Source organism: Condylura cristata, unplaced genomic scaffold, assembly GCF_000260355.1.
Source record: "Condylura cristata isolate star-nosed mole 26May11 unplaced genomic scaffold, ConCri1.0 scaffold00004, whole genome shotgun sequence".
Taxonomy (NCBI): domain Eukaryota; kingdom Metazoa; phylum Chordata; class Mammalia; order Eulipotyphla; family Talpidae; genus Condylura; species Condylura cristata.
The window spans coordinates 15455469-15478733 of record NW_004567105.1 but is presented as its reverse complement, the minus strand read 5'-3'; the positions used below and the strand labels follow the sequence as shown (position 1 = coordinate 15478733).

The 23265-nt window shown below is 37.2% G+C and overlaps 1 protein-coding gene across 1 annotated transcript in view; it reads right to left on the bottom strand.

The window, feature by feature from the left end:
- The window catches only part of NR2C1 (nuclear receptor subfamily 2, group C, member 1), a 36143-nt gene extending 15522 nt beyond the window's left edge, over positions 1 to 20621 (bottom strand). The window contains exons 1-9 of the mRNA XM_004675806.2: positions 19966 to 20621; positions 14219 to 14292; positions 10856 to 11086; positions 9529 to 9610; positions 7422 to 7601; positions 6417 to 6564; positions 6232 to 6322; positions 2946 to 3130; positions 1439 to 1604 (exon numbers count right to left, since the gene is read on the bottom strand). Of these exons, the coding sequence (XP_004675863.1) occupies positions 1439 to 1604; positions 2946 to 3130; positions 6232 to 6322; positions 6417 to 6564; positions 7422 to 7601; positions 9529 to 9610; positions 10856 to 11086; positions 14219 to 14272 (1137 nt within the window). The 5' untranslated portion in view covers positions 14273 to 14292; positions 19966 to 20621. The remainder of the gene's footprint in view (positions 1 to 1438; positions 1605 to 2945; positions 3131 to 6231; positions 6323 to 6416; positions 6565 to 7421; positions 7602 to 9528; positions 9611 to 10855; positions 11087 to 14218; positions 14293 to 19965) is intronic.
- Between the last annotated feature and the right edge of the window lie 2644 nt (positions 20622 to 23265).

Genomic DNA, 23265 nt, shown 5'->3' with positions numbered 1-23265 from the left:
AGATCTAAGTTTTATTTAAAAATCCAAGAATATTCTAGTATAAGATGAGCATTTGCTTTTCTAGGTGATTAAAGTTTTGGATTTATTTCTTTAGTTTACAGTGGCTAAGTTTAGCATTTGGTTTTCAATATTTTATACTATTAAATAACAAATTGTTCTGGTCATTTCATAAATTCTTTGCACTTAGATAATATTAAAGGCTCAAAGATTTACTGTTTCTGTATTAATTGATGATACAACTAAAGTTTATTTTATTTTTGTACATTAGTACATATCTAGTATTTTCAAGTGACTTAATTGTTTAAAATCTCTGGCTTAAAGGTTTTTTGGGAAAAGGTAGGTTTGCCATATATTTTTGTGTTTCATTAGTAATATTCTAAATACTACATGAAAATTTTTTACATGGTGCCAAGGCTGTTAACTTTTAGTGCTATAATATTTGAAAACAAAGATTTTCCATTTGCCCAAACTAGCAAAGAGCTACAATGGAATAACTGTCATCTGCATAAATATGAAAACCTTACCACATATTAATTATCAACAGAAATAAATTTTATGAGCATACTTCTGTAACACAATCATAATATAAAATTAGATTTTTTTAGTCTACAGAAGTGCTCTTACAACAATATTTATAGCCTTTTCTTTCCCTCCATTAGTAGTTTAATAAGTTGAGTAATTAATTATTTAGGGTTTTTTTTTTTTTAAAGATTTATTTATTTTTTCGTACAGAACTGGGGTACAGGCCAGAGATGCGGAGGGTGAGAGGCTTCACCAAAGACAGAGTGGGGAGCAGAACAGGCAGATCGACGAAGTACACTGCTGAGGGGAGCAGCGGGCGGGTCAGAGGTCTGCCGCACCATGTGGATCGGATCGAACTCATGCGGAAGAGGCTTTAGCTTCTTAGTGCTGTGCTTTAACCCGCTGCACCACCAGGGAGGGCCCTATTTAGGGTTTTTAAAATCCAGTAGGTATACAGAAACCTTTTCAGATTTTTTGGAAAAAAAAAAAAATCTGCATGAGCTGTCCATGCAGAAGCAGTTGTAGCATAATACCTTATTTTAGGTATTTGTTGCATACATTGCTGTATTCACACATCTCTATTTTGGTTCTTTAGAAACTACCAAGTCAGTCTGTATCATGTACCAAACTGATTTAAAACAAATCTACATTTTCATGGAAAAAGGAAAACAAAAACCAAAATAAAATCCAATGCATTCAACAGACCATGAACACCAAATTAATTTTTTAGAGACCTAAACACATCAATTAGTATTATAACTATGATTTGTAAAGGGGATGCTTTAATGAGTCATTATTTTATTTAGGTGTTTGAAATTCTACAGGGATAACGATACATTTTGAGTTTTGCAAGACAGATTAAAATCAAAATGGAGAACATAACGTAAGAATTTCAAAAAAAAAAAAAAGGAAATACCCTGAAAGCTACATGCGAATCGCTGAGAAGAGGCCCCTCTTTTTCAATGTAATTTATGCTTGAATCACCAGCAATGAGGTTTACATTTCCTTCCATGCCCTCTACTGAGCTCTGACAAGCTGTGCTCTCTCCAGGATTCAATGCTTTTGCAAGAGTGTCAAATGCCCTGTAAGAAACATCACAAGTAGTTAGTTAGCCAATTTCCACAACAAAATAAAGATTATATAAAATTCTAGAATTAAGATTTAAATCTAATTATTTAGGAAAAAACTCTGGTATATTACTGAGTGGTATCTAAGATTCTCTTCAAAAGCAACAAATTAAACTTCCTGTATAGAGTGTAAAAAACAGTTACTACTAATATACTATCAAAGAATTAGTCTTTTAAAATAATCCTGAGAAAAATGTACTTTGGCATGAAAATGCTCTTGTTCAAGTTATACATTTGATACAAGATAGCAGTTCATGCATTTTGCATGTAGAAGTTATTTAGAAAGAACAAGGCAAGAATTTATGTAGACTCTACTATATTCTATACAATACAAAGTTAGATCTAAGTTTTATTTAAAAATCCAAGAATATTCAAAACTGTGGTCACAGAGCTTATACTTAAACCTACAGAATAGGAGACTATGGAGGCATATAATTACTCTTAGAGTAAGTTATTATTTAAAACAGCTCCCCATATTTTTAAACAAGTTCCTTAAACTAATGCTCAACAAAACCCCTAAGTTTCTTAAATGTTTTAGGACAATGACCAAAGTGTGAAAAAAGCACAAAGAAAACTGGTTTCTATATCCTAAGTTTTACTATTTGTGAGAAGGGAAACTAGAAATCTGATGAGGTTCCTCAAGTATAATTTCAAAATGTAGCTGATTCAATTAAGTTTTTTTTTTTTTTTTAAAGATTTATTTACTTATTCATACAGAACTGGGGTACAGGCCAGAGATGTGGAGGGTGAGAGGATTCACCAGGGACAGAGTGGGGAGCAGAACAGGCAAATCGACAAAGTACACTGCTGAGCAGCGGGCGGGTCAGGAGAGGTCTGCCACGCCATGTGGATCTCCTCCCGGGCAGGCAGGGATCAAACTCATGTGGAAGTGGCTTAAGCTTCTTAGTGCTGTGCTTTAACCCGCTGCGCCACCAGGGAGGGCCCTCCACTAAGTCTTTTATTTTCATCGCTGGAATTTGGTGACTGCCTAATAATATATACTTCACTTTTAGTACACAGAAGATAAAATATGGCAACTAAAATATTTCAAATGTCAGACCTAAATTATCATTTCAGGGAGGAAAAAATTCCTAAGTACTCATTAAGAATGTAACCTGCATACATGTTTTTATTGAGTGTAGTTTTTCAGTTAACATTTACTATCTTAAATTTTCTAAGTCTAATAGAAATAACTGCTTTCTAAAACTCCTGTAAGTAATGGTCAATATAGAAATATTTTGAGAAACACTAAGTACAGTTAAGCAAAAGGATATCTTAGTTCAAATTAGACCTTACCTTGAAACATCACCATTAGTCTGCATTTCTTGATGAAATTCACACAAAGAAGTATCACCATTGCTTAAGTTTTCAACCACAGACATCTCATTACTACTTTGAGAAAGGTCTTTTGTTTTTCCAAGATTTGCTAATGATGTAACCACACTGGCCAATGTACTTAAATCTCCCTGACATGATTCAGCCTTAAAAAAAAAAAAAAAAAAGTATTAAAATTCTGCATATTGGTATCAGTAAAATATAAATCTGAAATAAGCACTTCTACAATATGAAATATAAGAAAAGCAATCTGATTAAGATAAATAAAATGCAGAAAGTAAAACTGAAAAAGGCACTAAGTTTTTAGAAATTTCTGAAGGAAATACAAGTTGAAAAATATCAAGCACATTTCCTAAGAAATGTTTATGCAGAAAAAAAAAGGACATTAAATTAGATTATTTTTTAAGTTCTTTTTTAGCATTGAAATTCTTTTCATATTACGATAATTTTCAAAACAGATTATACAAAGTAAGTGGTTGCACTCAACGCAGTAAAATTTATATTAATGAAAAGAGGAAGAAAATATATTATAAAATAGAGTCCCTAGAGTAACAACTTTACCAGCCACTGTTAATGTGTTAAATAGTAAAAACTGTGCTGCTGAAAAATCTCTTTACATATTTAAAATTCTGAGCTTTTGTTGCAGTGTATTTTTTCACTTGTCTTCAGTTTTAAAGATATGTATTTTATTTTCAATTAGCTACAATTTCTTTAAATAAAATTTTCTTGTGGGCATGATGTGGTCACATACATTTGAAGAGGTGTTGGCCTATACTTGATTTTTTTCTCCCCTTTTATCAATTTTCAGAGCAATGTGTCAAAGCCCTAGTAAAATATAATGGTGACAGATGAGTTCTGATCATTTTAAATACACAGATTTTTATATAACTGATGTTTAAACCATTAGTCATCCTTTTTAAAAAATGTTCAAATTATTCTATCCTAATCTAATGAGAGGTCCTAAAGTTGCTTTCTGTGACCTATGGTCAAGTTCTCTTGACAGCAATGAAAATTTTTTTCCCTGCACTGCTTTTGCTTTTCGAATCATTAGTTGGAAAAGAACATGTTCTCTTGATACTCACTTGTTTTATCAATTCTTCAGTTTATCTGACATTGATTTTGCAAATACGCAGAATAATTTGGGTGCCCTCCCTAATTAAGTATTTCAGAATCATTTAAGTAACTCACAGAATCTTACATACTTACTAGTGTGGGGTCAATCCCACCAAAAAGAGAGGCTATTTCAATAGATGCAGAATAGGTCTCTGGTCACTTTGGCTCAGAGATTAAAGATCAATGAAGGCCCTATGAGCCACAGGAAGTCTATTACCATTCTCCAAAGATGCAAACTGTGCTGAGAACACAGAGGGACTGTAAGGTTAGAAGCTTCTGTCCTTGCCTAAGTCCTTTGCCCAAACTTAATTGCCTTTTTCCTAACTGAAGTTCCGCCCTTTATAATCAGAATAATGTAGTTTGGATGTTACCTAGTTCTAGGTTATCAGTTAACACTTCTATCTAAGACAGTAAAGGTGAGTTCACTTCTCTCCTTTTCTGCATGTGATGTCTCCCCCTATGTCCTAGAAACCCTGAGTCCCAAAATGGTAGATAATTACTCTTGATATGCTCCATTGTTCTTCATAATCTACAACCATGCAAATTCTCCACATTATTAAATTGATTGTTTTGCCTTTGCTATTTGGATAACTTGTCCAGAACAAGAGAACCCAGAGGGATACAGGATGATTTCTTTTGTACCCCATCAAAATTAATATACACATTTTATTTAGTCCTACAAAAGGGAGACTTCCTGGTGGCCTGGGGGTTATACCTCAGTGCTATCAACACTATAGTCTGAGTTAGTTCCCCGGCCAGGGCCCTAGCCCATATAGCGGTGTATTACAGTAAATCCGCCTTTCTGTCCCCCACTGATTCTGGTGAACCCTCTTATCCCCACTACCCTTTTGCCTCCCTGGACCTGTGGCCAACCCCCCAATTCTTCTACATGATAAATAAACAAACAGTAATCCTTTGTTACTGACAAGAAGAATAGTGGAAGCAGAATGGGAATTTACGTATGATGGGAAAGTCCAAGTTCCTAACTGCTCTAGTCTTTGTGTACATGAGAAAAAGGAGTCAACATTTTGGTTAATATTTTTGACACAAGAATCCTAGGCAATGTGAAAGATCTCATACGATGATTTGACAGTTTTAGGATTATTGCCAGAAATGTATCACATAAGGTTATTATTACAGTTTAAGGTAAAGACATTTTACAAAGCAATGTGTAGACAAATAATTTTTTGATAAAATTTAGCTCTATTCCTAAAATACTCAATATGTCAATGACATTATAACTACTACTCTAATCTTGAATTTCATAGACAAGGGTAAGCAAAACCTCATAATTCCAGAAATACATGAAAGAGAGGGCAATCAGTCTCATAATAACATCCTAAAGCCCAACTTGTAGACACTTCTATTGTCTGCATTCTATAGATGAAGAAGGAAACGGAGGCACCTGGAGATCAAGTAACTTGTCCAAGGTTGTGCCGCTAGTAGGTGACAGGAGAAATTTTTTTCTAGCACACAAAGAGTTCCTTAAGAGTTGCGATCAAGCAAGAAATAGATAACAAATCTGGCCCTAAGTAGTCTTATAGGTTATGTAAAATGAGATCACATTACCAAGTGAAGGGGCACTGAAAACTGCTTTTAGTTAAGTTTTTAGGAGATATTTTTGCTTTTTGTTCTCATAAGGGGCTTCTAAAAACTACAGATACTCTATATCCTCAAAATACATTTAAAAATCTGTCAATAAGCAAGTTTTAACTCCTCTTTACACCCTTTACATCATAAGAGCTCCTCCAAATAAATGTCTAAGAGAACTTTGTTGAATTAAACACAATATTAGTTTTTACAATGCTAGTTCTACTTGACTCAAGTCAATTTTTGAATGAAGTGTGCTGCATTATAAAATGCATGGGGAACATAAGTGCAAATCATACTTGTTATAAATTCTCTGAGAATTTTTATTTTAAGATGAAACATCGAAGACTTTTAAACACTGCTACTTTTACACTGAATTCTCCTACTAGAAAAACATTTCTACCAAATAGTTGATAATTTGTTAAAAAACAAAAAAGCACCTTGTATGAAGGATATTTAAGACCAAATCCACTGACCAAATTGATGGAAAACAAACAGGAAAAGAAAATTTTTTAAAACTTTTAATTAATTACACTAAGCATACCTTATCTGGTGTCATCAGCACAGTTGACTCAGTTTTTATTCCAGACTGATGAATATTCACAAACATTCCTGAATCCAGCAATCCTGCAGATCTATTACAAAAAGTACAAATTTTATCTATAGTTTCTCGGGAGTGAAACAAATAACCAGCTAGGTAATGACTTTTGTTGGCTGTTTTTACTATACCTTGCAGTTTCACTATCTGTTACAAAAGTGGGAGTTGCAGCTAATGGACTTCGAAGATCTTTACGGATATAGATTTTTTCTGTTGAAGCAGCACAGTTGGAAGATTTTTCTCTTGATACTTCAATGGGTTTTCTTTCACACTGAACAGCTACAAAATGCATTAAACTAATTAGAGAACAATGCAGAATTTATAGGTAATCATAAATGTAATGTTGCTAATGGGAGACATGGTTACTGAACTCTAAAAGCCAATTTCTAGAAATTATTATTTGCAGTGCAATAAAGTTGCTTCAGAGTAGTAAAACTAGCCACTGCATCCCCTGTTCTTTTCTTTCCCTCCTCCAACTGTGGTAGATATTTTTATTAAATTCACTGTTGAAAATGAAAAACTGAAGCTAGGAGACCCTTTAAGAATTTTTAGAAAATGAAATACTTAACCAATTGAAAATGATACTAATAGAGAATCACGAAAGTTAGATCTTTTTTTCAGCTAAGGGCAAAGTAACTGCTTAGTCTCAATTTATAAAATGTACTTCATATGTTTCACTTGTTTCAAATTCAAATTCTGCCAATTCTTGGGTGACTTGGGTTGGGCAAACTACTCAATTTATTCAAACATAAACAGCCAAACAGTAGTAGTAACCTACTGCACAGAATTTGCTGAAGAATAAATAAATTCATACTCATGTTAGGAATAGTGAGCACTCATTATTTTACTAATTGCTTTAGCAGTTTAATCAAAAGATAAACTGGTATACGGTTAGCTGATTTTTTTTTTCCTTTTACCATGTTCAAACTACAAATACATGTGTGGCACACAGGCAACAATAAATATTTACTGCATGAATGAACACAGTATATGTACCTATTTCTCTATTTTTAGTTGGAAAGTTGTAAATTAAAAAGCACATATACTTAATATGTGTTAATGTGTTAAATTAATGCTTCAAGAGTTTGCCTGAAGACTTAAAAGTACTTTCAAACTAGTTTAAGGTTAATACATACAGTCTTGTTTCATTCCGAACGCAATACATCTCTGTAACCTGCAGTATTGACAGCGGTTTCGATGGTGTTTATTGATAATACAGTCTTTTGATCCGCGACATGAATAAACTAAGTTTTTTCGGATGCTTCTTTTAAAAAATCCTTTGCAGCCTTCACAAGTCACCGCTCCATAATGACGCCCTAGAGACAAAATTTTTAAGAAAACACAAGTCACCTATTTTAGAACAAAAATTAAATAAGCCCATTAAACAACAATATGTGAGATGAAACTGAGATTTGTATGTATATGGTACAATAAAAAATGGGGAGTTATTAAATAGACTGTAGTAACCATATTCTCTGATAAACTAAACAATGAGTTTCTTAAATTTCAGAAACTAATCTTAACAATGCTATGGGAAATTAAAGAGAAGAAACAAAACCAACCATTATTTCAATTATTTACTATAAAAAATATACTTCTGGCCCTCCCTGGTGACGCAGTGGATTAAAGCACAGTACTAAGAGGCTGGAGCCACTTCTACATGAGTTCGATTCCCGCCTGCCCCGGAGGTGACCACATGGCGAGGCAGACCTCTCCTGACCCGCCCACTGCTCCCCTCAGCAGTGTACTTCATCGATCAGCCTGTGCTGTACCCCACTCTGTCTCTGGTGAATCCTCTCACTCTCCGCATCTCTGGCCTGTACCCCAGTTCTGTACGAATAAATAAATCTTTAAAAGAAAAAATATGTATATATATACTTCTGAGATCATTTACAAATTTAATTGTTACATACTGTGTAAATCTGTCTCATTCTGAAAACTATGCCCCCCGAAAAAAGAATATTAAAGTATTTGAACTATAATAATACCTCTGCACTGTGAGTTCAACTATGCTTACTCATTTCACAAACCATTTCTTTGGTACACATCTATGAACAACGAACATATTCTGGGAAAAGCTCTAGTGAAGGTTCCTATATTGAAGTATTGGGAAGAGAGGCCCCTCCAAAATGTTCAATCGGGCTCCCGAAAACATGTTACTTTGGGATGTGAATTATTTTGAGGTCACTTGAGGCCCTGCAGCTTCGTGAGAAACAATTTCCCACTCACTTAACTACCTAAGAGAATGAAAATTGGGGATTTTATCCAGACTTAGGACTTTTCCCAGAAATAACCTTTCTCAGAAAAACCGATCTATCTAGCAGAGCATATGCAGAGCACACGATCTTTGACACACAATCACGTGTCTCTGTCACAGCAGTCCACCTGCACTCCCCTTACGTCCCAGCTCCCTATTCCGTCCCAGCTCCCTATTCCGTTCCTTAGCTCTGGATCTATACATCCTCATTTTGCCCCACTAACTTTAGAATCCATATCCATGTAGATTCTCTCCATTCATATGTTAATTGCATTTGTTCCTTTCTCCTACTTAATCTGTCTGAAGTTCATTTGAATGCTTGATCAGCCTGAGAAGAACCCCAAGTGGTAGGGAGAAATTTCCTTTTGTCCCTATACTACAGAAAAGATAAAAAATTTCATTGGCATTTGTGAACATATATTAATGAATATGGCTGTGTATTTCTCACAGGAAGTAACAATGGTCAGAACTGAAATGATTTAACCCTGAGTACTAATAGGAGTAAGCTTGGAGGTAAGCCTACTCAGTTACACAGAGCATGAAAAGTAAACAAGTCTTTTTCTACCTCAATAACTCATTTTACTCTGTATACCTGGATTGACAACAGGGTTGAACAGGTTAACAAGTTACCATTTCATATTAAGGATCAAAATTTATTTTAAAATATTTTTTCTTTTTTACAAAACAGACTTTTTATTTATGCATTCAACACGTTCAGTTTACTTTTGTAATTGTTTGGAGTATCCATTTTAAGTCACTGCAAGATCAAATTAAACAGCACCAAAATGAGAAAAATCTTTATTTTTAAATAAAATACTTATAAATAAAAAGGGAAAAATCAGTTAAATTCTGTAGATTACAAATATGAAACAGAAAAATGACAAGCTCCATTGCTTTTATTTTTTACTTCTAGTTGAAGAAACATGGTAATTATTTGAACAATACAACATGACACACAGGTAGTTAATTTTTTTTTTTGTTGTTACCTGATGCTTTGTCTCCACATACTACGCAAAGATCAAAAACCTTATTTGGTCCTTGGTCCGGGGAAGAATTATCTGTTAAAAGCTAAAGAAAATCCCCCAAAACAAACAAACAGAATTTACTGTTACTCAATAATGCTCTCATTCTGTAAAAAGCTAAAAGAACATTCAGTCTAGCATTTTTTTAATAAGTTACTCAAACACTGAAATCTATTACTGCATATATTAAACTAGTCTCAATTTTCTTTCTATGTAAGTGAAAATTTCAATGTTTTAAGGAGCAACAATAATAAATATATCTAAAATTTTTCCATAATAATTTTGTTAAAATAAACACATAAGTATGGAATCTTTAAAAAGTTATCACTCATTAAACAATTATTCATATGACATAGGTCAAATTGCAGTAGCAGTTATCAATCTTATCATGGCATTTTCTTTAAAGAGCTCAGAAAATTTCTACACATACTGACATGACTAAAATGTCATACTAAAAAATATAACTATTAATTTTTCAAATGGAGAACTATAAAGAAAAACTGTATTGTTGTATTTAATTGTAATCATGGTAATATGATTAATATACAAAAGTATATGCTTTTCATTATGGAACTGTCTAAGATTTGGGTTAGGTGTAGTGCTTAAGAGCACAGACTCTGCAGTCTGATAAATGGCAGCCAGAGGAATCTGGTGGAATGACCTTGGTCAAATTACTAAATCTCTATGATAAAGTCATCACTAAAGTAATAGAATGCTGGTAAATACCGGTTTCTTTTTTTTGGGTTATCCTTAATTCACACTACTGAGTTTCAGCATAAAGGAGACCATGGGGTAGACTGTGCTATACCAATGAAGAAGCTATAGTGAGCCTTGTTAAGATTTGGCAGTTTCTTCTCTGAGGCTCAAGAAGCCTGTTCCCAGGAGTCTTGATCCAAGAAGCTGCTCCTGATGTGGCAGTTTCTTATTGTGCAGAAGCAGTAGATCCCTTAGCAACAGTTCTGCAGCAAACGGGGACAAGAACTGTTTCTTCAGCCTTTGCATCAATTCTTTAAGTTCTTTGTGTCCTTTATTAAATACTTCGCTGGCCAAACTAGAAAGTTTAATGTAGCCAACTGGGAAACCCCCAAGATATGTGTGAAGAAAAGCGCAGTGTTCATACTGGACGGCAGTCGCCAGATACTCTGCACAGCACCTGGCTTTATGCCAGATTTCTTTCCCCCTTCTGAAAAATTGCTACATGTGTAGTCTTAAAACAGCAGGCCTTACGTGTTATGACATGCTTTTTATTCTTTCAAGGGTAAGATGAAAAGATACTTCCATAGTTACATACCTGAAGGTGCTGTGCGGACAGATCAGGAGTTGTAAAAAATAACTGGTTCACACCTGCTGCATCTGGAGTTGTGAGGTAAACTTTTCCTGGAGTGGAATCCTGTCTTGCCAGAATGACTTTGCTTGGAGTAGAGCCGTCATGATTTGTCAGAATGAACTGCTTGCCCGGTGTATTGTGATCTAGCGCTGTCACTATCTGAATTTTTTGGCCAGTCTGTTGTTCTGTAACAATCTAGCACATATGTGTCAAATTAGTAATCAACTTTTCCCCTCCTGACCACATAAGTTTCTCTTATCTTCAGAAAGTTAAAAAAAATACATTTACCTATTTTACATATCAACATCCATACATACAGATTTTAAATTAGCGATTCTACTTATACAATATGCTGTCCTACAGAAATAAATATGCAAATACATAAAGACACAATAGTGAGAACATCTGGACCTCACTATTTTGTTTCCTTCCTTCCCCTCCCCTTCTACCCACTATATAGACAAACATACTGGGTATTTGATCTGCTAAAAACAATTTGTTCTGGGCCCCAGGATAGAACAATAAACAAGGCAAAATTTTTATTCTTACAGTGTTTTAGTGATGAAAGATTAAAAAACAAAAAAGCAAGTGCTACTCTGCCTCATGGTTTTAAGTCCCAATAAGAAAAAGCAGGGTAGGATGAAATTACTGATGGAATAAATCAGTGATGATGTTCTCTGGGCTGTAATAACATTTTGGCACATTCCTGAGTGAAGTAACAGGCCAAGGTTTAGGACTGGGTAGTGATGTGCATGCCAAGGTAGAGGATACTGATATAGAAGGGCTTCGGGTAGGAAAGATGTGCTCAATATCTTACAGACATGAGGCACAGCAAGAAAGTCACGGGAGTGAAACAGAATGGAAGAGAGGGAATATGGTAAAGATGGGATCTAAGTGACAGTTGATGCCAGATTATACAGGGCTTGGTAGGCTACACTCAAGTCTGGACTTCCTACTATGTGAAATGGAGATCAACTGGAAGGTTTACATAACAGAGAACAGTCTTCAAAAACCATCATTCTAGATTTTCTGTAAAGACTAGAAGGTGATTTTTCCTAAGCTGAATTATGGGAGACTATAAAGGAAGCTAACAGTATATGGGCATTGTTTAGGGGCAAAAACTATAGATAGCTCAGATACCTAAAAGGGTAATTGCTATGCTGTAGGTGAAAAAAGATAGGACTTGGGATATTTCTTGTAGAGGTGACAAGATGTGCTCATTGACTGGATGTAGGATATGAGAGTCAAGGATTATTACAGAATTTTGGCCAGAGCAGTTGGGAGGCAAAGCTGCTATTTACTGAAATGGAGCAGTCTGTGGAAGAGCAAGCTCATGAATAAAGAGAACTAGTCCAACTTTGAGAGGTTTTCTTGTTACAGAGCAAATATTTTACAGCATAAACTCATTAAACCAACTTAATTCCTTGATTCAAGGGCATGGTTCCATTTTCCTTAAGTTATTTTCACCAATATTTTTTTCCATGCAAAATTTACAACGAAGTTCATTAATCAGTTTTTTTGACAGAGCAAACTGCATTGCTTATAGCTACTGTCAATTACAGTTCTTTGTGAATCATTATTTCTACTATGTCCTAGTTCTCTGAGTGTATTTTTAACTACTGGCAATTTTATTTTTACACAAGTTATTTTAACCAAGTCTCACCTCCATTCTTCCTAACAATTTTCTGCAATTTCCAATGATACTTATAAGATGTAACCTCAAATCAATTCATTTGTAACAAATTTACCAAGTAAAGATGAGCTGTCAGTTTTACCTTGCATTAATTCTATCAGCAATACTCATAGTGAGTGGACTAAAATATGGGCCTTACATCTTACAGAAAAGAGCAACAGGTAATGCCATCATTGAAGTATTTTGCTTAAGTAAAAGAATGCTTTCTACAGCATAATTATTACTACTGGAAACTTAGAGCAATCCAAATGACCATCAATGAAAAAGAGAAAATAGATTATGGTAATATTCTGAGGTCTCAGGATCCTTTTACACTCTAAAAAATTAATAAGAGTTCCAAATGGCTTTTGCATATGTGGATTATACCTACTGATATTTACCACACTAAATATACAAAATTTTAAAGTGTTTATTAATTCATTTTAAAATAACTTATTAAATGTTAACATAAGCAACACATTTTGTATGAAGAATTAGTAAATTTTCCAGACAAAAATCTTGTGGGAACAGTGCCATTGTTTCACAATTTTGCAAATGACTTTACTGTATGGTTAGTGAAATACTAAGCTGTTTCCTCATGTTTGCCTCTGCATTCAATCTATTACAGTATGATGTTTTGGTTAAAATATACAAAGAAAATCTAAAGTTACATTTATCGGCTGAAAGAGAGAAGGCTAATCTAATAGCCTCTTCAAACTGTGGAAACTGTGTTTTATACTCTACGAAAATTCAACAACTAGTAGTTTTGTTTTGTTTTTTAAAGATTTACTTATTTATGCATACAGAACTGGGGTACAGGCCAGAGGTGCGGGGATGATGAGGAACTTCATGGAGAGTAGAACAGGCAGATCGACAAAGTACACTGCTGAGGGGAGCAGCGGGAGGGTCAGAAGAGGTCTGCCATGCCATGTTGGTCACCTCCTGGGGGGACTGAGCTCATGCTGAAGTGGCTTTAGCTTCTTAGTGCTGTGCTTTAACGCGTTGAACCACCAGGGAGGACCCCAACTAGTAGCGTTTTTTTAAAGATTAGTTGCAATGTGAAGTCAGAAACTGTATAAATTCCATAGCTCTCTAATTTGAAGGGATCTATTATGCATGGGTGACTGGTAGCATCGAGCACTGGTCATTTGGAATACACTGATTCACTGAGATACTTACATACCTTTTAAATGTTAACACAGTTCATCATACATTATCACATGTCTTGCAGTCTCTGGAAAATTCTGCTACATACAACAGAATAAATACAAGGCAAATAATGTTTCAGAATTATTATGAAAATGATTTTGACTTTGTTCTGAGTTTTTCAGAGGCCCAATATGATACTTGGAAAACCTCTGTACTCTGATCTTTTACTAAGAAATAACACATAACTATTTGAATAGTTAAGCGCTCCTGTCTATTGACACAGCTCTCCTATTGTTTCATTGATCAAGACTGGTCTCAGATTTTGCACTCTCCAAAAAGCATTCTCTAACCAGGTTTCTCTAGCCCTCTACAACTTGTCATTAGCTGTTTTTCTACTGTGTTCCCATAGCACCCATATAATTATCTACAAAGTTGGGGGCATCTTTTATCCTGTACCTCCAGAACCCAGTAGATGACTCACTGAATTAACCATAAACTAAACATACCTCTCCCATCTGTTGTTCAATAATTTGGTGTGCAATTTCTTCTATGGTAGCCATGATCTAACTGCCAAAATGTCCTGCCAAAAATAAAAAGATGTTTTTTACACAATTGAACCCATAAAATAATATTCATCGAAGAGTTAATACATGAAATTACATGGTAATTTTGCTTTAAAATAATCAGCTAGGGTGAGGGAATAAGCAAAACAAGACTGGCCTTGTGGTGATAATTAATGGTAAAGCATATATGAGGGAATATAAAACTATTCTGCTATTATATATTTTGAAAATGTTGAATAGGAAAAAACTACTGGCCATCAAACAATTTCACTTTTCTTTTTTTTTAAGATTTATTTATTTATGCATGCAGCACTATGGTACAGGCCAGATATGCGGGGGGTGGGTGGGTGAGAGGATTCACCAGAGACAGAGTAGGGAGCAGAACAGGCAAGATCTACTGAAATACACTGCTGAGGGGAGCAGCAGGTGGATCAGGAGATGTCATCTCCCAACATGTGGGTCACCTCCGTGGCAGGAGATTGAACTGCAGTGACTACAGTAGCTTCACAGAGCCATGCTTTAGCCAGATGCAACACTGGGGAGGGCCCCAATTTCACTTTTCAAATCCAAAGAAGCCTAAGTAGACATCCAGTATAAATCAAGAGTATTTGTTTGTTATTTTAAACAAGGGCAACTCTAATCTGTAAATAAACACATCACTAAACATTCTCACCAATACGCTGTAAAATTGACTACTGCATTCATTCAGGGCGGATTTCTCTAAAATTTTGTGATTATTCTTCATTAATGGCGATTCCTGACGTATTAAAATCAATCTGTATTTGATGTAAAACTACCTCCAAAAGGACTTGAGAGTTGTAAGATTAATGGGATGACTTTGACTTTTGTTTTTTCTGTATATCAGGTTGTCAAGGATATACAAATTATGTCTTATCATATTGCATACTGCCTGCCATAAATTTGCTAATCTGTGATATAATTAATCCTAGCTGTGAAGGTGGACTTGCTTTTCTTTCAGTATTAAAAACTGAAATTATATGTTGAAGTATAGAGCTGGACTTTTAGTGGTCAACTTAATATAGTATATACACATGGTGAGTTTCAATGATATATATATATATATATATATACCTGACAATTATATAATGTTATAATAAACACTATTCAATTAAATACATAAAAACTTGAGGCCTAGAGTCATTAAGGCTTGGAGACTTTCTCATGAGTCAAAATATATTAGGGAGAACAATATATCGGCACAACTTCTGTACTAGCAAAATGCAGCACTCTGCCGTCTGTAACAGTTTAAGTGCTTTTCTTTCCTAACAAACCTGTCCTTTTAAAACGTAAAAGGAAAAATAAAGTAAAAAGATAAATTAACATTATTGTACTAGAAGAGTTATATAATCTGGATATTTTCATTATTCTTAAGGGACAATAAAGTATTTTAAAAACAGACATGAAATGAGCATGAAGCCATGCACCTGGCATATATACTAGTTATGATGTAATAATACCTACATATCTCAAGGACACTGCCAATGTTGCAGCTCCAAATAAAATAATTTTCTCCCACACCAAAATCCTTCCCTTGAAATTCATGTAAGCTGGTTAAAGCACTACTAATGATTTTATTACTATCATTCATTAACTGCTGTTCCAATATCAATATAAGTGACTTCAGGGTCCATGAGGATATCCCAAACTATAACCAACATTTCTTAACTCAAAATCCAGTAGCATTCCCTTAAAGTTGCTACTTAAATATCTTGCTATAAGACTGCACTATTATATAGATTTAATATTTCTCCCAATAATCTTCAAAGTCTTCTGTTCACTCTAGGATTTGTCTTTTATTAAACTTTACATTCTTGCCACCTACACTTGTGATTGCCTGAGTTTATCTTAAGCTTCATGTTCCGATGTTTTTGCTAATGGCATCTCTCTTTACCATGAATGTCATGGAATCATTAGATTCATATATGCTTATTTTCAACACTAAATTTAACAACAACTAAAAAGAGGCAACAACGCATTCTATACATAGGATTAAAGTCTAAACTGTTATAAACTTTTTAGGAAAATAATTTACTATGTATATCAAGAGTCTTAAAAAATGTTCACATTCACTGGTTCAATAATTCATTCAATCTTGCTAAGTGCTTGTTATGGGCCACGAGTTTTCTAAGTGTTAAGGATGAAGTAGGTAATATTAAATATACCTTCTCTCTTTTGTGAAGTTTATATTTGATGGGATGAAACAAACAAAATACACAATACTAACAAATGATTAAAAAGTGGAATAGAGTAAACCAGAACAAGGACTGACAGAAAATGCTTGGAAGTGCGGAAGGAAGTTGCAATTTTTAATAAGAGGTCGGAAATAGCTTTACAGAGAAGATAACATTTATGTGACAAAGGACGAAGATTTCTGCAAAAAGATATTCTTGTTAGAATCATGCATAGTGAAAATGTTTAATGAAGAAAATACTCATGAAAAACTAAGTTTAAACATCAAGAAAAACGAACTGTGTGATTTTCAACAAGTGCTTTTTTTTTTTTTTCAATAAACTTCGGTTTAATGGTGCCTAGCATTCACATCTTAACTCAGCACGTACTTACTGAAACCAATTAATTGATCACTATTTTGGACTTTAGTGAACAAGACAGAAGAAGATCTCTGCTCTATGATGAGGAAAGAGATTTTTAAATATTACTATGCTATGAAGCAAACTAGGAAGGAGTGATAAAGAGCAAAAGAGAGGGAGTTTACAGAGATATAAGTGTTTTAGACCTTAAGTCAAAAAATTAGAGTTCCAATCCCATTTTTAATACTTAGTAAATGCATGCCTACATGTGAGTCAATTAACCTAAACCTTTTTCTCATTAATAGAAGGGATTAAGTAAAGTTGCTGCATAAATTCAAGAGAAGTGAAAATATCAACTATATCAATGGTTAACTGCTTCTGATAGGTAAAACCTGAAAGATGAATGAATAAAGAGCTCAAAAAAGTAACAAAAAATCAGAACTACCACACTGAGGAAGTATCTGAGAAAAAAACCTAGAGTTTAGACACTGAAGGGGAAAAAAAACCACTAGTAAGAGTCTGCCTTCAGCACTCTAAAACTAAGAATGTACACAGGACATACAATCCACACAATCCTGTTTTACTTTGTTTCCCTTTTGCTCCAATTTCACTTCTACATTTTCCCTACCGGAAGTGGGGGGTGGGGGAGGCAGTGCAAAAAAAGGTTATTCTCCTCTCTTGACTCAAATTTTAAATCTGTGCTCTTTGACTCATTCTCTATCTCAAATACAGTTCATTTTCTTTTCCCAGCATCCATTCTCCCCACATTCTATCCCCATGATGCTCACTCCCATCAAGTGAATGTAAGCTGTTATCATCCAAAATAATACTTTGCAAACATTGTATTGTGAGCCAATTATACCTGGGGAAATTTGGTAGGAATGAATTTTTTAAAAGGAAAATAGAATAAAAATTAGTGCACAGGGTGTAATGAAGTTATGAACAGTCTAATGAAGGCTTTAATTTAATATGGCTGTGTGTTTAAAGATGCAAAGCATTTATTTCTATGGCATGTACTCAAAAGCGGTCGAAATATAGACAATGCTTCTCCTTTTTTTCTTTTCCACTGGACTGGGTCAGACATCTCTTTGAAAAATCTGATGGAAGTTAAGGTTTCCCTCACTAGAAAACACACTACAATGGTACATGCTGAAGTTCAAGTGGCTCATAGAATCTCTTGTTGGCAGTCCAAGGTCTTCAAGCTAAGAACCCTGGGCGGAAAATTTCAGCTACTACCAGAATTGTTTCCCAGACTTACAGAATTTTGTATATATGAAAAGTCCATTGAAGGCAAGAACTATCTTTGTGTAAATTCAAAGTCTCAAGAAGGTAACAACTATCTTTGTGTCAGCACCTTTGACAAGGAGTAAGTTCTCAGGATGCTTCACAAATGAAATACATCTTTTATCATGCTTCAGAATTACCAGTGTCCCTTTAAAGGCTGAAGAATACAAATTCAGCCTACTAGTGGTTTTTCAATATTTATTGAGTCCCTACAATATACTTGCCACTGTAGCTACAAAGGTGAATTCCTTCATAACCCTGCTCATCTTATTTTCTCTTCTATCATTCCCCAAAGGGACAACTGTCAGGTGAAACCCTGATGATCTGCATTCCTCAACAAACTAGTCCAAGTTCCTTCTTCTTCATTTAAATTCTACCTGACCTTTGGGACTCTTCAAATTTTTTTTAATCCAAATTTTTTTTGATTAGCCTAGCATATATCGTGTATGCTGAGAGTATTAACAGACTTTCAAGGATTCAGACTTCGGTTAACTTCTAGTTTTGCATGCAAAATTTTATGCAAAGGTATGTTTTTCTAGAGAGTCAGTATATGCTTTCACAAAAGACTTTAAGAGCCTGCATATGGTCTGACGACTAAAAAAAGCAAATAACTGCATTTACAGTACTATTATTTATGGTGTGCTTTGCCTTGTCTGCTCCCCAAGGGTAGGAATGTCACGCTTTATGTAGCACACACACACACAGTAGTAGGTATTCTGGGAATGTTTGCTGCCTTACTTCTCCCTCAAAACTCTTTCTAAACGAAGACTTAAATGCCCCTACAAATAATGATGATAGCTCTATTTCAAGGATACACATTTTTAATAAAAATAGATCATTTTTAGACCTATCAACTGTACAAAGAAAATTTTTAAATAATCATCGTGTACGAACTGACCATTGTTCAAAGACTTCAAAAAATCGAAGGCCTATTTGCAACTTCCAGAGGCGCGCGCGCGCGCGCGCGCACACACACACGAAACCAAGCCCCGAAAGCTTTAATTGTAGCTCCCTGCTTTCCCTTCCAGTTATTTATTCGAACAAAACCACCTAGCTGATGTACTTGGTGAAGGTTATGATGAGATAATTTGCCAGTATCTGTAGTTCATAAAACGGTGCCTGCGGGAGTTGGCGGCAGGGTTCGTTAACAAAAGAGCTATAGGAAGCTCAGACCTGCCCACCGCAGCGCGGACCCCGGGCCGTTCCTCCTGCCCTCGCCTTCGGCCTCCAAAAGACAAAACGCGTCCGAAGGCAGCGACTGCTCAACCCCACTCCAAGTAAAAGTTAAAGGAGTCCCGCGGTACTTCCCGTGTTAGCACGAGAAACAGTAAAGGGCCCGGGGTGAAAGGATTCAGGCCCCGATCCGCAATCACTCTCGGCGACAGCCGGCCTCGCCCGCGCCGCGCCCGCGCCCACCGTGCGCCCTCCGGGCCCTGCGGCGGCGCGCGGCTCCCTGGGGCGGGGGAAGCGGCGGCGGAGCCGAGACGGAAGCTTTTCCTGCAGGTGAAAGGTCAGAGGCGCCGCGGGAGGCGCCGCGGGAGAGGCAGCTGCGCGCGCCGAGCGGCTCGCGAAGACCCTCCCGCGCCCCGGCCCGTCTCCAAATGCCGGTCCCGCGCCCCGACGGTGGCCTCGGTCTCTCTGAGCCCGCGCGCTCGGCCCCGCAGCACCGGCCACTCGGCGCCCTCACCCCGCCCGGGCAGCCAGCCGCGGCACTGCCTGACGGGCGGGCCCGCTGGGCCGCAGACCGCAAGTTCTAGGGGTGGGTCTAGGGGCGCGTCCGTTGGACCCCGCGAGGAAGGGACATCTCCGACCCCGCTCCAAACGCGGCCGCCCTTCTGCCCACCCGGCAGCTCTTACCGGCGCTTCTCCGCCGCGCGGGGTCCTGCGCCGGGCGTAGACTGGACAGTCCGGCGGCGGCGGCGGCGGCTGTGTGGGGGTGGGGGGCCTGGGAGGAGGCAGGTCGAAGATAACGGAGGGGGGGAAAGGGGAAGGAAAGTGGGGGAAGGGAGCTCTCCGGGTTTGTGTATTTGGGGGGGTCAGAGTTCGTGACCCCTCCCTCGGATACACGGTGCGTGTTCCCGGCCGCGCCTGCGCAGTAGAGATGAGAAGCGGCAGGGTGGTGACGTTCCCTTGGTGGAGGGATCCGAGAACTGAGCCTCTGATGAAAGTGCATTGCCCCCTATCGGCCTGGAGGCAGACGCGCCCGAGTGCCTGTCCAAATCTAGGATTTTGAGAAGCCAGGTGCGTTTAGCATCCTGTTTTGCCAAATGGCGGTATTTAAAGGAAATTTTGAGACAAGCGCTTCAGATTTGAAAAATGATGGACATGATTTCTGACCTGTGGAAAACTAACTTGTTATAGGATGCTTACCTATTAAAGGTCGATTAGAGAACAAATGGGTGGATCCCAGCTGGGACAAAATCTTGTCTAGTTTTACCTATCAATTTCTGTGAGCAAAAGAAATGATGGCTGGGCCCTCCCTGGTGCAACAGGTTAAATAAAGCACAGCACCATGAAGGTCTCTGCAGGTGCTTCAGCACAAATTCTATCCCTGACCAAGAAGGTGACCCCCATGGCGCAGCAGACCTTTCCGGACTGCCCACTTCTCCCCTCAGCAGTTTACTACATGGATCTGCCTGCTCTGCCTCTGGTGAATCCTCTCCCCACTTTTGCACCTCTGGCCTGTACCCCAGTTCTGTATGAATAAATAAATCTTAAAAAAAAAAATTAAGCTCTCCTAAGGCTGCCTTTTGTCTGTTTTGCTCAGTAGTGTGTTCCCAGATGATACAGGGCAATGTCTGCTGGTCAGTAAAGATGTGTCAAGAGAATTGAGGGGACACTTTCTGGCGCTCGCCACCTGAGCACAGTGTGTGGCAGGAAAAGCTGTCCGTGGGCATAGTACTGCGTGGTTTAGTTTTTGAGACTGGGCCTTTAACTTTTTTTTTTTTTCGTATTGATCAGTACCTGAAAATTAGTCACAAATTCAAGCCAGAAATCCAAGTCTGGAGAAACAAATGTGCACCAGAAAGGGGAGCATCTGTCCTTTCCCTCTGGAGCTAGGCAGCTGGGCATAGAAAAGGGATTGCAGCAGCCCCTGACAAGGTAGAAAGATGCTTATGTTTCACTCCCTGAAAGTTGCTCGTTTCCTTTTAGTATCATTTGTTGTGTATTAGATGGTTTCCAGGCAGTCACTCTCCTCCCTCCCCAAATGGCAAAGCCAGTCCCAGTGGTGAAATCTAAGAAAGTCCAGTGTCAGTACATGGGAAAAGGGGATCTGAGACCTTTCCTCTGTCCCTGATGCAGTATTCATGTCTGCAGCAGTGATTGTGGTTATCCCTTATGCAATTATGTCACTTAAGTCATGAACAATTATTAAAGCTTGGAAGTAGAAGCCATTTTAGGAATATCATTTTGTGGGTGATTAAGCTTTTCCTAATTATGCTTAAGAAATCATGTGGGTGAAGTTCATCCTGAAATGTGAGACTAAAGAAAATAATGGCTTAAAAGACATCAGCACACCAAAAGTGGACATAAGTAAATTTATTCTTTATAAATATCATACATATTAACATTATTTACAAAGCTAAAGTATTATTTATAAAGGACCTATATTTCTATGTGAGGAAGATGCAAACTAGCATCACTTTAAGAAGTGCTTCTAGAAATAACATTTTAAGTAATTTAAAAACCAGTAGTATTTCAAGATTGGTTTTTTAACATACGGTGACAAACTTACAGAAAAGAGAAAATTGCTTCTTCTCATCCATTCTCTCTCATGCCCTCTTCCCACCTGGAGGCTGACATTGAGGCATTTTGAAAATTTCCACCTTTATTTAAAAAAAAGAAATCCTACAAGAAGCTACTTCTTATAGGAGTAAGTCATAGATAAGATTTTTCCTTTAGAAAATGACATACGGTCCCCTGCTGGTGGCACAGTGGGTTAAACACAGCACTCCAAGCTAACTGCAGCCACCTCCGAGTTTGATCTCTGGCCCCGGAGGTGACCCACATGACGCGGCAGACCTCTCCTAACCTGCCTGCTGCTCCCCTCAGTAGTGTGCTTCATCAGTCGGCCTGTTCTGCTCTCCACTCTGTCTTTGGTGACTCCTCTCACCACCCCTGTACCTCTAGCCTGTACTCCAGTTCTGTATGCATAAATAAAACTTAAAGAAAAGAACATGCAAAGTGACACAGCTCCAAAATTCTATTAGAAGCACTTAGACAGATCAACAGGAAGAAATTCAATTAATCAAAAAATCCTGAGTGTCCACTGCATGCAAGGCAATCCGCCCGCTGCTGAAGGGGAATCTCACCTGATTAAGATACAATGACTGTTCTCAAGCTCAAAGGTGGTTAAGTACCACAGAAAGATTTTTATGAGCTAAAGGAGTATAGTGAAAGAAATGACTACGTTAAGAGTGGAGGAACGGGGAGAGAAGAACTAGGATCGACTGTCACAGAGAACTTTTACATAAGTAGAGTCTGAAAAGAAGGTTAGACAGGGATTAGCTGGAGTGCATGATCCCTGGGGAAAAGTGTTCCATGTCAAAGCACTGGGCAAAGAGCATGATGGAGACTGGACTAGATTAAAGAAGTGCTTTAAAAGAGGACTCGGGCAGAGATGAGACCATGCAAAGAAGGCACTGGAATGAGAGGGAAAGTTATACCAGTCACTGGGGAGTGGGAAGGAGCAGATGAGCCAGGCCTGTGTACTAACAAGAAGATGGAGAGGAAACAGTAACTGCAAGTCTTGTTGCCAGTTGGAGGTAGATTCTGGAGGCTATTATGGTGTTTGTCCATTACAAAAGAAAGTTAGCTGTGTTTTAGTCACCTAAAGTTTAAAATCCTTAATTAGGCAGGTCTTTTAGATATCCAACAGGTAGTTCTAACTGACCTTGCAGGATGGCGGAAAGAATAAGTCTAATTTAAAACAAGGACCTTTGGGACAAGGAGGTGTCCTCACTTAATTTAGTTGAACACATATTTTCTCTTAAAAATAATGTAAAAATGTCATGAGAAACTGCTACACAGTGAGTGCTTATTTGCCACTATTACCGATTCCTGGGAACTAAGACTTTAAACCAAATGACCTACAAGGAAAACAGGTTGTTAGGATTTTCTTTCCTCAACAGCGATGTTTCAATGTCATTTGAGGAT